At 41.7% G+C, this 14442-nt stretch overlaps 1 protein-coding gene across 1 annotated transcript; it reads left to right on the top strand.

Annotated features, from left to right (window-relative positions):
* The first annotated feature begins 12726 nt into the window (after window positions 1-12726).
* LOC139366041 (ribonuclease-like 3) lies at window positions 12727-14389 on the top strand. The gene is made up of 3 exons (XM_071103125.1): window positions 12727-12775; window positions 13210-13276; window positions 13711-14389. The coding sequence occupies exon 3, from the start codon at window positions 13719-13721 to the stop codon at window positions 14154-14156; it is 438 nt and encodes a 145-aa protein (XP_070959226.1). The 5' UTR covers window positions 12727-12775; window positions 13210-13276; window positions 13711-13718; the 3' UTR covers window positions 14157-14389.
* Window positions 14390-14442: the final 53 nt, after the last annotated feature.

The raw sequence follows: 14442 nt of genomic DNA, 5'->3' as shown, positions 1-14442 counted from the left end.
CACAGCCGGGACAGTGCGTCTGCCTTCACATTCTGGGAACCTAGTCTGTAAGAAAGGGTGAAAACAAAACGGTTGAAAAACATGGCCCACCTCCTCACCGCCCGGATGTACTCCAGATTGCGGTGGTCAGTCCAGATGAGAAAAGGGTGTTTAGCCCCCTCAAGCCAATGTCTCCACGCCTACAAAGCCTTGACGACAGCCAACGACTCCCAGACCCCTGGCTCCACCGGGCAGAGCTTCCTCGAGAAGAAAGCACAGGGGCGGAGCTTCGGTGGCGTACCGAGCGCTGAGAGAGCACAGCTCCTATCCCAGCCTCGGACGCGTCCACTTCCACTATGAACACCAAAGAGGGATCCGGATGAGCCAGAACAGGAGCCGAGGTAAACAGAGCCCTCAGGTGACTAAAAGCCCTGTCCGCCTCAGCTGTCCACTGCAAGTGCACCGGTCCCCCCTTCCCCCCTTCAGCAGTGAGGTAATGGTAGCCGCTACCTGGTCAAAACCTTGGATAAACCTCCGGTAGTAGTTGGCAAACCCTAAGAACTGCTGCACCTCCTTTACCGTGGTGGGAGTCGGCCTATTACACACGGCTGCAATGCAGTCACTCTCCATCTCCACCCCTGAGGTGGAAATGCGATACCCTAGGAAGGACTGACATAATGAGGAAAATGAGGACCAGGTGTGTGGGAAAACGAGACAAAACAAATGGAAAATGAGAAATGAATCGGCGATGGCTAGAAGATCGGCGACGTCGACTGCCGAACACCGCCCGAACAAGGAGAGGCATCGACTTCGGAAGAAGTCGTGATATTATCATGGTGGCATTCACATTCATTTAGACGTTTTCAGCAACATATTCTTATTTATTGTAAACTTATTTACAATAAAGAGACTCCAAACTGACACTATGCATTATTCATCATTCAGTTCTTATTGGGCACAATTAATCTGAAACACAACCAAAACAAACAGCAAATGCATCCTCCAAGTTTTGTCGAGTCACAAGCTTTATGTAGTCATTGCATGCTAGGAATAAGGAACCAAATACTAAACATTACTTTAATATATTACATGTGAATAATGTGTTCAAAATACTAACACAAAAAACAAGAAATGGGGGAACGACATACATAAAGTGCTTTCCTTTATAAATGGTAAAACAGATATTTTTGAAAATACCCTCAAATAAAAGGTCACATTCTGTACTAGAGACTCATATGAAACATTTGCTTTCAAATCCAAAATGCTGGAGTATAGAGCCACATTTACAACATTTTTGCTTCACTGTTCAAATAAATACAGAGGGGAGGGTATGTTTGATGATTTCATTTTTCTAAAAACAACAGTGAATGCTTACAAAATCATTAAAATGTGTTGCATAAACCACGAGCAACAGAGTACGGCGCTTTAGCAGTATAGATATATTACAACTGAGAAGGAACATCAACATGTTTCATAATTGTAATCGTCACCACATTGACATAAGGTCAGACTTTGAGACTGAAGAGAGAATTCTGTCCTAGTGCAACATTGCCATCTGGTGAAAGACTACATCATCATGTAAAATGTTCCTTCCTGATGCTGTATCAATTGTAATGTCATTGACAGAAATGTGACCATGTTCATGTTACACCACTCTGTTATGTCTTACAATAGTAAAGTGTGGTTGGTATCGTTTCTTACTCCTTTCTCACATCTACTGTCAAGTTTCACTACTTTAGACAAATAACAGCTGTTATCATGACAGTGATCATGAAAGTGAGCAGCTACTGTACATACTGTACATGTTCTCCTTTTAGCCATTTCTCATGGACTTTCACACCTTTCCCTTTAGTATTATCAAGTGATCAACACTGTACAGTACAGTATTACTGGTTTGCTGCTATGAACACAAACACCAGACTTTTGATCCAAGGGTGTGAAGTTCCTCATGTTCTTGGAATGGAATATTAACAAAAGCAATCAAACCATAAACATGTGCTCAAGTCCATTGAGATAAATTCCCCTTGAACCACCTGTCTGTCATCTTCTGCAGCAAACACTGTATACCGCAGACAGTGCTGAGTCACATTCCATTTCTGTAGTGTTGCCTTCCCATTCGGTTTCACAAGGACACCACAGAAAAAGCTATTGGGTTAGCTAGGACAGAGAGTTTTACCAACAACACCAACATGTCAATTCAATGGTTGGGCCTCCTAGTGGACCTGTGGTTTCTTTTGTCCTGCCTACCATTTTACATTTCAGCTTTCAATCTGGACACGGACACAAAGCATGTTCTGAGGAAAAATGGTGATCCAGGAAGCCTGTTTGGATTCTCCCTGGCACTGCATCAACAACTGAATCCTCTCAATAAGAAACTGTCATTTTACCTCTTATAAGAAATGATTAACAGTGTCCATACATACTATTATCTGGCCTTAACGGCTACTCTGAATCTCTGCCTGGTACAGCCAGAAGAGAACAGGCAACCTCCTTTCTAGGTTTCTTCCTCCGTTCCATTCTTCTAGGGAGTTTCTCATGGCTTCTCTGTTTTCACGTCTGCTTTGCTTGCTCTTTGGGGTCTAGGCCAGGTAACTGTAAAGCACTTTGTGACAACTGCTGTTGTAAAAAGGGTTTTATAAAGTAATATTGATTGTTTGGTTGATTGATTGATACAACTCAGACCAGCAGTGACAAAGTTGTTCCTAGTTTGAATATTTTATTGTATTATTATTATTGTATTTTTCCTAGATTGCTGGTTGGCGCACCATGTGCCAAGTCATTGCCCAAAGCTGAAGTTACAGGTGGAATCTACAAGTGTGAGCTCACCACTGATTCTAAGAGCTGTGAGCGTGTCAAGCTCCACAAAGATGGTTTGTTTGCTTCCACTCATGCTTCCACTCATGTGTAATACAGAAGTGCAATTGTTTATCGATCTCTACAGTTTCCATCCAAAAACAAATTCTGTGAAATGATGTCAACACATATTGGAGGAGTTACTGGCTTGCTAAAGTGGCTAGCTTAGCTAACGAACTAGCTACGTTGGTCGAGGTGCGCATGACCAGAATGACACTTCAACAAACCACCAAAGGCACACCCCATTTCTGTTTGAAAATTTAGAAAGGGGCAGAGTTCGATTGTTTTTCTTGCCCTTAGTTGACCTCCAAAACATTTTGAAACGGAACAAAAATGCATTTCTTATTGGATAACAGGTAATTGTATTGAATATGAACCAGCTGAGGTTGGTCGTTATGGTTGGGTTGAGGAAGGATTTAGTTTCCTATTTGATCATCAGCAGAATGACAGTGGATGTGTTTGGTTATTCTAGAGGAGAAAGAGAGAAATGTAATCATAAATGTGTTTGAAATCAGCACAAAACGCCCTAAATAATCTTGTTGTTAAAAATGTATTCAAGCATAAGGGAAGTCACATTTTCCATGATTGGCTATCCCATAAGTCCTTACATATTGTCCAATCATAATCAACCCAGCAAGACCACCAACACCTCAGATCCCAAAAGTCATTTAACTATGTAAACTCTAACATGGATTTATCCTGCAACAGATGCCATTCAATTGGTAATATTCATCTTTGTCTTCTTCTAATGCCTCTTAAGCAGGTTGACATTTATTGTGGATGAGTGATTTCCACTAGATGGTATAGATGTAAAGTCAAAAGTGTCTATATTGTAAATATTTATGAAAATTGTCAAATTTAGGGTTAGGCATTAGAGTTAGCAGTGTGGTTAAGGTTAAGATTTTATGACTTTGTGGCTGTGCCAGCTATAATGACCACTCTGTAAAGCTGCCTACAGAAAAGATACATGACAAAAAACGTTGACCTGCACCTCTTAAGAGGAAAACAATCTAAAAGTAACTGAAAGTAATCAGAGTGTGTCACTGAGTTTGGGTAATCCAAAAGGTACGTTACTGATTACAATTTCTGACAGATAACTATCAACTGTTACGGATTACATTTAGAAAGTAACCCACTCAAACCTGTATGAGAGCTACATTTAAGGTGGCGTTAAGACAACACTCACCACACCTCTATTTTCACTCTTTCACATTTCTTTAACACTCATCCTCCTCTATTCTATCTCATTCAACCAATCTACCATTGGGATTTTGTTGCTTTTAAGAAACGTAAATACAAAAGTTTAAAGAATGTTTTGGATCCTCACCTTTCAACACCCCGCTACATTTTTTTTTACTAAGCCTTTCTCAAACGATACAAAACCACACACGCTTCTGCGAACCTATCATGAGTCCCAGGAACTATCTTTCCACGGGAGATCTCAAGGGAAACTTTGTACGAAGGCTGATCCAGTGGTTCTCAAATATCCCTGGTTCATATCTCTGCCTTCAAACGAAGAAGCATGAAATGCATGTCCAATGCAGAGGAGTGGTGAGGATAAATTATTCAGTAAAAATGCTATTCTACTTGTTCAATTGTTTCAAGGACATGTTATTGTAAGCTTTCTGACAGACAGCTCAACACAATCCTCCCCCTAATGCACTGTTCCCATAAAAAAATAAAAAAAACTTTCCTTCAGTGTTTTTTACGCATCAGTTTGTCTGGTTTGAAGGAGCCCTAAACTGATGATAAGCAAACGATTCCACAATGAACTGGCGACTGATGAACAATGAAATGGACATTAACTTTACAAAATGCCAATGTTACAAGGAGGTTGTCATCTGAGATGCACATTCCATAGAAACCAGCAGACATAGGGGACCTCCAGGACCAGGATTTGGGGAAATACTGCCCCTAACACTTCCAATCAATTCCTGCATCGACATTCAACACTTATGTCAATAAATACAATTAAATTATACAAAAAAATACAAATACATTGAAGGAATCCTTTTATGAGGAATCACATGTCAAGGCAGGTCAAGGCAGTGTCATGACTCTCTTTCCTGGGTGAGGATCAAAAGGCTCCAGATCAGCTTGGCATATGGCAAATCTTTTCAGTCTCCTGAGGGGGAATAGGTTTTATCGTGCCCTCTTCACGAATGTATTGGTGTGTTTGGACCATGTTAGTTTGTTGGTGATGTGGACACAGCCCCGTCGATGAGAATGGGGGCGTGCTCTGTCCTCTTTTTCCAGTAGTCCACGATCATCTCCCTTGTCCTGACACCACATGGCCAGGTCTCTGACCTCCTCCCTATAGGCTGTTTCGTTGTTGTAGGTGATCAGGCCTACCACTGTTGTGTCATTGGCGAACTTAATGAAGGTGTTGGAGGCTTGCCTGGCCGTGCACTCATGAGTGAACAGGGACTACAGGAGGGGACTGAGCACGCACCCCTCAGTGGCCCCTGTGATGACGATAAGCGTGGTGGATGTGTTGTTACCTACGCTTACCACCTGGGGCGGCCCGTCAGGAAGTCCAGGATCCAGTTCCGGAGGGAGGTGTTTAGTCCCAGGATCCTCAGCTTATTGATGAGCTTTGAGGGCACTATGGTGTTGAACGCTGAGCTGTAGTAAAGGAATAGCATTCTCACATAGGTGTTGCTTTTGTCCAGGTGGGAAGGGCAGTGTGGAGTGCAATAGAGATTGCATCATCTGTGGATCTGTTAGGGCGGTATGCAAATTGGAGTGGGTTGAGGGTTTCTGGAATAATGGTGTTGATGTGAGCCATGACCAGCCTTAGTGCTCTTTGGCACAGGGACTATGGTGGTCTGCTTAAAACATGTTGGGAATACAGACTCAGACAGGGAGAGGTTGAAAATGTCAATGAAGAAACTTTCCAGTTGGTCAGCGTATGCTCACAATACAGGTCCTGGTAATCCGTCCGGCCCTGCAGTCTAGTGAATGTTGACCTGTTTAAAGGTCGTACTCACATCGGCTGCGGAGAGCGTGATCACAGTCTTCCACAACATGCATTTTTCAGTGTTATTTGCCTCGAAGCGAGCAAAGAAGTAGTTTAGCTCATCTGGTAGGCTCGTGTCACTGGGCAGCTCTCCGTTGTGCTTCCCTTTGTCATCTGTAACTGTTTGCAAGCCCTGCCACATCCGACGAGCGTCAGAGCCGGTGTAGTACAATTCGATCTTAGTCCTGTATTGACCCTTTGCCTGTTTGTTGGTTCGTCGGAGGGCATAGCGGGATTTCTTATAAGCTTCCAGGTTAGAGTCCCGCTCCTTGAAAGCGGAAGCTCTAGCCTTTAGCTCAGTGCGGATGTTACCTGTAATCCATGGCTTCAGTTTTGGGTATGTACGTACGGTCACTCTTCGGACAATGTCATTTATGCACTTATTGATGAAATCAATGACTGATGTGGTGTACTCCTCAATGCCATAGGAGGAGTCCCGGAGCATATTCCAGTCTGTGCTCGCAAAACAGTCCTGTTTCATCTGACCACTTTTTATTTAGTCACTGGTGCGTCCTGCTTTAACTTTAGCTTGTAAGCAGGAATCAGGAGGATAGAATTATGATCGGATTTGCAAAATGGAAGGTGAGAGTGAGGGAGAGCTTTGTATGCGTCTCTGTGTGTGGAGTAAAGGTGGTCCAGAGTTTTTTCCCTCTAGTTGCACATTTAACATGCTGATAGAAATTTGGAAAGACGGATTTAAGTTTCCCTGCATTAAAGTCCCCTCCACTAGGAGAGCCACGTCTGGGTGAGCATTTTCCTGTTTGCTGATGGCAGATAGAGCTCCTTCAAAGTGCGGTCTTAGTACCAGCATCAGTCTGTGGTGGTATGTAGACCGCTATGAAAAATACAGATGTAAACACTCTAGGTAGACAATGTGGTCTACAGCTTATCATGAGATACTCTTGATCAGGCGAGCACAACCTTGACACTTCATTAGATATTGTGCACCAGCTGTTATTTACAAAAATATGTAGTCCGTCGCCCCTTGTCTTACCAGACACCTCTGTTCTATCCTGCCATTACAGCGTAGAACCAGCAAGCTCTATGTTGATAATGTCGTCGTTCAGCCACCACTCTGTGAAGCAAAATAAATTGCAGTTTTTAATATACCGTTGGTAGTTTAATCTTCTGCGAAGGTCATCTATTTAATTTTCCAAAGATTGTACATTTGCTAGCAGAATGGAAGGCAGTGGGGGCTTGTTCGATTGCCTAACAAATTCTCAGAAGGCAGCCCGTCCTCCAGAACCTTTTACTCCGCCTTCTCTTCACGCAAAGACTTATAGATGACCTGGAGCCAGTGGGTCTGTCGACGAATATGAGGCGAGGGCCAGCCAATGAGAGCATACAGGTCGCAGTGGTGGTGGTATATGTGGCTTTGGTGACAAAATGGATGACACTGTAATAGACTGCTGAGGGCTATTTTGTAAATGACATCGCCAAGGATCGGTAGGATAGTCAGTTTTACGAGGGTATGTTTGGCAGCATGAGTGAAGTATGCTTTGTTGCGAAATAGGAAGCCGATTCTAGATTTAATTTTGGATTGGAGATGCTTAATGTGAGTCTGGAAGGAGATTTTCAGTCCAACCACACACCTAGGTATTTGTAGTTGTCCACATATTCTAAGTCAGAACCATCCAGAGTAGTGATGCTGGACGGGCGGGCTGGAGCGGGCAACGATCGGTTGAAGAGCATGCATTTAGTTTTTCTTGCATTTTAGAGCAGTTGGAGGCCACGGAAGGAGAGTTGTATGGTATTGAAACTCGTCTGGAGGTTAGTTAACACAGTGTCCAAAGAAGGGCCAGAAGTATACAGAATGGTGTCGTCTGCGTAGAGGTGGATCAGAGAGTCACCAGCAGCAAGAGCGACATCATTTATGTATATAGAGAAAAGAGTCGGTCCGAGAATTGAACCCTGTGGCACCCCCATAGAGACTGCCAGAGGTCCGGACAACAGGCCCTCCAATTAGAGACAATGAACTCTGTCTGAGAAGTAGTTGGTGAATCAGGCAAGGCAGTCAATTGAGAAACCAAGGCTGTTAAGTCTGCAGATGAGAATGTGGTGACTGACAAAGTCGAAAGCCTTGGCCAGGTCGATGAAGACGGCTGCACAGTACTGTCTATTACCGATGGTGGATATGATATCGTTTAGGACCTTGAGCGTGGCTGAGGTGCTTCCATGACCAGCTCGTAAACCAGATTACATAGCGGAGAAGGTACGGTGGGATTCAAAATGGTCGGTGATCTGTTTGATAACTTGGCTTTCGAGACCTTAGATAAATCCATGATAATTGAGAATTGTTTCAGGGAGCGTTTGACAGTGATGAGGTGTGGTTGTTTCACGGCAGACCCATTATGGACACATGCAATGAGGTAGTGATTCCTGAGATCATGGTTGAAGACAGCAGAGGTGTATTTAGAGGGCAGGTTCGTCAGAATGGTATCTATGAGGGTGCCCGTGTTCACGGATTTGGGGTTGTACCTGGTAGATTCATTGATAATTTGTATGAGATTGAGGGCATCAAGCTTAGATTGTAGGACGGCCGGTGTGTCCCAGGTTAGGTCTCCTAACATTACGAGCTCTGAAGATAGATGAGGGGCAATCAATTCACATATGGTGTCCAGGGCACAGCTGGGGGCTGAAGGTGGTCTATAATGAGCAGCAACTGTGAGAGACTTGTTTCTGGAAAGGTGGATTTTTTGAAATAGAAGCTCGAATTGTTTGGGCACAGACCTGGATAGATCTGGATAGTAGATTGCAACTCCGCCCCCTTTGGCAGGTCTACCTTGTGAGAAAATGTTAAAGTTAGGGATGGAAATTTTAGGATTATTGGTGGCCATCCTAAACCAAAATTCAGACAAGGCTAGGACATCCGGGATGGCAGAATGTGCTAAAGTAGTGAATTAAACAAACTTAGGGAGGAGGCATCTAATGTTAACATGAATGATACCAAGGCTTTTACAGTTATAGAAGTCAACAAATGAGAGCGCCTGGGGAATGGGAGTGGAGCTAGGCACTGCAGGGCCTGGATTAACCTCTACATCACCAGAGGAATAGAGGAGGAGTAGGGTAAGGGTATGGCTTAAAACTATAAGAACTGGTCGTCTAGTGCGTTTTCTTTATGCTTATTTATTTTCCCTTTTGTACATTAACCATTTGTACATCGTTACAACACTGTATAAATACATACTATGGCATTTGTAATGTCTTTCTTCTTTTGGAACTTCTGTGAGTGTAATGTTTACTGTTTTTTTATTGTTTATTTCACTTTTGTATATTATCTACCTTACTTGCTTTGGTAATGCTAACATGTGTTTCTTCCATGCCAATAAAGCCCATTGAATTGAATAGAATTGAGATGGGGTATACAGAAAATGAGAGAAGTAGATAAGGAAATGGGAAAGAAAGTGTGTAACCATTTAAATAAATAATGACAGCTATGTTTGAAACAGGAAGTTTCAAGGCCAATTTAAAAATGGCAGCAGATAATTTGTTCGTTCGACATGGTGGGATCTTTTTGAGTGAGTAAAATTAATTATGTGAGAAATGGTGGTGGAAATGCCTTCATGCGTAAATATTGATATCATATCCATCAAATTGAAGTAAAATTGGAGACACAGAATGATAAATTGTGTGGTCCTCCTTCCACTACGACCCAACTTCGACTCGAGAAACCATGCAGTTTATTAGGCTATAGATTAAATCAATTAAGGTGATGAGCTTGATGCTACTTTCCAATAAAAATTGACGGCCTAATTCTGGTGACATGATGATTAATGCTTGACTGCCATTTGACAAATAAAAAAATGCTCTCTTATCCATAATAATCTCATCATGTAACCTAGCATACACTCACAACCCATGGGTGTCAAACTCATTCCACGGTGGGCCGAGTGTCAGCGGGATTTGAGATTTTACTTTAAATTATGACAACCAAGTGAGGGGAGTTCCTTACTAATTATACTGACCAAAAATATTAACACAACACGTGTTGGTCCCATGCTCCATGAGCTGAAATAAAAGATACTAGAAATGTTCCATATGCACAAAAAGCGTAATTCTCTGAAATTCTGTGCACAAATTTCTCTATCAGAAATCGTCTCATTGATGCTCATCTGTGTGCTCATTTTCCTCACCAGGGTCTTGACCTGACTGCAGTTCTGTGTCACCTTCGATGGCCACTGGCATGATTGAGAAGTGTGATCTTCACGATGAATCCCGGTTTCAATTGTACCGGGCAGTTGTGCGGGTGAGCAGAGTGCCCCATGGTGGAGGTGGGGGGTGGGTGGGGGGGGTTATGGTATGGCCAGGCACAAGCTACGGACAACAGACACGATTGCATTTTATCAAAGGAAATGCCCATTGTCGTGCCATTCATCCGCCGCCATCACCTAATGTTTCAGCATATTAATGCATGGCCCCATATCGCAAGGAGCTGTACACAATTCCTGAAAGCTGAAAATGTCCCAGTTCTTCCATGGCCTGCATACTCACCAGACATGTCACCCATTGAGCATGTTTGGGAGGTTCTCGATCGACGTGTATGACAGCGTGTTCCAGTTCCCACCAATATCCACTTCGCACAGCCATTGAAAAATAGTGGGACAACATTCCCCAGGCCACAATCAACTGCCTGATCAACTCAATGCAAAGGAGATGTGTTGAACTGCTTGAGGCAAATGGTGGTTACACTGGTTTTCTGATCCACGCCCCTTCCTTTTTTAAGGTATCTGTGACCAACAGATTCTTATCTGTATTCCTGTCACCTTAGTATTCTTTGTTTTCTTTATTACTTTGGTTAGGTCAGGGTGTGACATGGGTGATGTATGTGTTTTTGTACCGTCTAGGGGTTTTGTATGTTTATGGGGTTGTTTACTACCTAGGTGTTTTGTATGTCTATGGTTGCCTAGATTGGTTCTCAATCAGAGGCAGCTGTTTATCGTTATTTAGGCAGCCATATTATTTGGGTAATTCGTGGGTTATTGCCTGTGTTAGTTGCCTGTTTCAACACTATATTTAGCTTCACGGTCATTTTGTATAGTTTGTTTAGTGTTTCTTTGTTAATAAATAGAAGAATGTATTCACATCACACTGCGCCTTGGTCTCCTCCATTCAACAAACGTGACAATTCCCAGTCATTTGAAATCCATAGATTAGGGCCTAATGAATGTATTTCAATTGCCTGATTTCCTTACATGAATTGTAACTCAGTAGAATCTTTGAAATTGTTGGATTTATATATATTTTTCAGTGTAATCCATCAATCACGTACAAGGGTGGAGCAAAAACCCGCAGACACTCGGCCCTCCATGGAATGAGTTTGCCATATGTGGCCTACACTCACTGTATCTACGAGCTGCTGGCTAGAGCCTATGTGCCATGACCAGGAATATTTGTATTTAAAGCAACAGTTTTTGTTACAAAACTATCGTCAGAGTTTAAAATGCAATGGAAACACATTGAACTTAAGGGAAAAAGTACATTATGTGTGCACTACGTCATCAACCACTTTTTTATCTGCAGAAAGTACATTTGGTGGAAACACACCACTGGTGGGAAAATGTGTTTCGTTTTTGTGTTGCTCTGTTTGTGGCATGCTGTGTGAATATATATAAAAAATGTGTCAATTTGAACAAATTTTAAATAAAAAAAAATTACGATTTATGTTTCACATCCTAAATTTATCTACAATTTGGTGAATTGGATGATGTCATTTTGAAGTCAATGAAAAACCGTTGATTCTGGATATTCAAATTCTGTCACGCTGTCCCAGCGTATTCTCGTTTTATCTAGAATTCCTCTTGGCACATCAATATCCATATTATAATGCCAATTCTTTGGAAGTGTGTCCGCTATACAGTATGTTTGTGATGATGCAAATTCTCTGAAACTGGTTCTGCTATATTTTATGTACTGTTAGGTTCTAAATGAACCTTTTAACATTTCATGGACAATTAGTAAAACTCACACCAGGTTTATTCACTCATTGGGTCATATTGCTGCACAACCAAGCAACAAATTCACACCAGCACTGGTATTTAACCCTTTATCCTATGCTGAGCCCCTTCTTACACATCTGAACAGCCAATACACCTCTGTTGCTATCCAGTAGATTAGTGATATATGTTGTTCCTCACTTCATCTAACCTGACCTCTGCCCAAATTGCTCACTCCTCCCCAGTTCGCGGCTGTCATGTTGATTCATACTAATCTGTGTCTCTTCTCCTCCCATAGGAACACTGAAGTCTGAAAATAACGTATCCTGGTAGAATGTAAACGTTCTACATTCTTCTCTCTCATTCAGTGACATGAAAAAGGATATTTCATATTTTCAAGTTTAAAAGTCAGAACAGAACAGTACAATGATTCTAATTCTCTAGAACTCTGTCCTCTATATGTTGTTTGCGATGATGTCACTTCTCTGAAACTGGTTCTATTTTTTAGGACATGTTGCCAATTCCCTGGAACTGAATGGAAATCCATTTAACTTCTTAGGGATAGCCCCCTTTTTAAAAAGTTTCACCTAAAATGACATACCCAAATCTAACTGCCTGTAGCGTAGGCCCTGAAGGAAGGATATGCATATTCTTGGTACCATTTGAAAGGAAAGTATTTACTGTGTGGCTCAACTTTTTCTGCCATTGTTTATTATGCTGCATTCGATGTGTAGTGTAGTATAGTGGTTTTGATGCATATCAGCTTTTTTGTTTGCCTCACCAACATTATCATGTTCAAATCGCCACTGGGAACAGTGTCTGTTGTATTTACAATATTTTTTTAAATATTGATTTTACTATTTGAAATGAGAACGTCCCTCTTCAGCATATGTATATAAATCAAGCAGGTTTAGTACCTTCTACCATACTCTGGGAGAAAGAGACTATAATCATCAAGACAAGACCACACAAGAAGGCTCACTGCAGACAGGTAAGATTGACTTGATTGTTTCTAGGGTTGTGTTGCGCTGTCCGTAAGAAAAGCTGTAAAGACATATCGGTCAACCACCTGAAAATGTAGAACAGCATTTCTTCCAAATCATTTCTCCCCACCCCACCGCTGTCAGACATGTATTTTATGAGTTTTGATTTGAAGGCACCCTAATATGAAGTCTCTCTTGATTGACTGTGGCAGATATTTGGGGAAGACTTGACTGTTAATAGTTAAAAAGCTAATAGTTCATTTAAAACCCTTTTAATCCATGCAATGTTTTACCATAGGTGTCAGGGTGACCAACATCTAAGTCATCATTCATCACAAACAAGTCAAATGTAATTGCCTGAGCATTACAGTGCTAGAGCATTAAAGAATAGCTCTGTATCTGAAGATTGTTGTCTTTGATTAATGCTGTATTGTATCTGTAGAGATACTTGAGAGGACAGAAAACAACTAACCAGTCACATCAAAGGCCATTGAAACCAGTTGTCAGAGGTAAATGCCTTCTCTCTCAAGTAAAATATTGCCACATCTTTGTAACCAAAATATGATTTCAAAGATATAATGTAGATCATGTTTGTGTAATTTACAGTATATATAATTTGGATTATGATGGCTCTACTTTATCTTAGTATGTAACTGTTTTTAACACAGTGCATTGCTGTAAATCACATTGTATCTTGTTTTCGGTATAAATGAATTGTTTGGGACACAAAGCAGTTTTAACTCTCCCCTTACAGAAAAGTGTTTCACAGTTTTTAAGAAAATATACAGAACCTCAATTTGAGGGGAAGGGGTGGGTGCTACATTTACGATGGAACGTTGCTGGTATGCATACCGCATTTACTGGAAGATGGCTAACATAGTATTATACTGTATGCATTCATCTACCACCCTGTCTGACTCATCTCTCCTGTTTCTCCATTAAGATCTAGTCATGACGTTCCAGAAGGCTTTCCTGTTCCTGGTGTTGCTGTGTGCTACAGTGATGGCCGACGTCAACCAACAACATAACCACTTCCTAAAACAACACGTCAATGGGGAAATGAAAACCCAGGCGTGTGAGAGTCAGATGAGATTATTGAAGTTGAACGGGCCTGATGGAAAATGCAAAGTGAAGAACACCTTCATTGTGGCCAATCCAAAGCAGGTCATACAAATCTGCACTGGTGGTGGCACACCGCAGGGAAACAATCTGGTTCAAAGCAACAATGCCTTCTTTATAGTCATATGTACACGTACAGGTGGGGATTCCCATCCCAATTGTACATACAAGGGATCTTCGGCCACTAAGAATGTAATCATTGCATGTGAAAGAAAATTGCCAGTGCACTATGATGGTGATGTTGATATTGGCACTACGGATGGAAAGTGAATACATATGAAAGGTGTGTCACCGCTAAATGTAAGCACAACTGGAGACATGTTATTGACAGGGCAGCGCTACTGTGGCTAGCAAATTAGTGTAGGAGTGTTTGCTCACAACTAGATCTCTGCTAACAATTGCAACACTGTCTCCAAAACTGCATGTCTCCTGTAATGTCTACTTTCCAAGCGTAACTCAACTAAACTGCTTTGTGAAATAAAATAACAAAGTTGTCACTCAAATTGTTGTGTCCTGTTTTTGTTTTTCGGTATGGGGATTTTGGACCAATCGTACT

This window comes from Oncorhynchus clarkii, chromosome 14 (assembly GCF_045791955.1).
Source record: "Oncorhynchus clarkii lewisi isolate Uvic-CL-2024 chromosome 14, UVic_Ocla_1.0, whole genome shotgun sequence".
Classification (NCBI taxonomy): Eukaryota; Metazoa; Chordata; class Actinopteri; order Salmoniformes; family Salmonidae; genus Oncorhynchus; species Oncorhynchus clarkii.
Note: the sequence above shows the minus strand (reverse complement) of the source record. Positions and strands in the feature narration are given on the sequence as shown.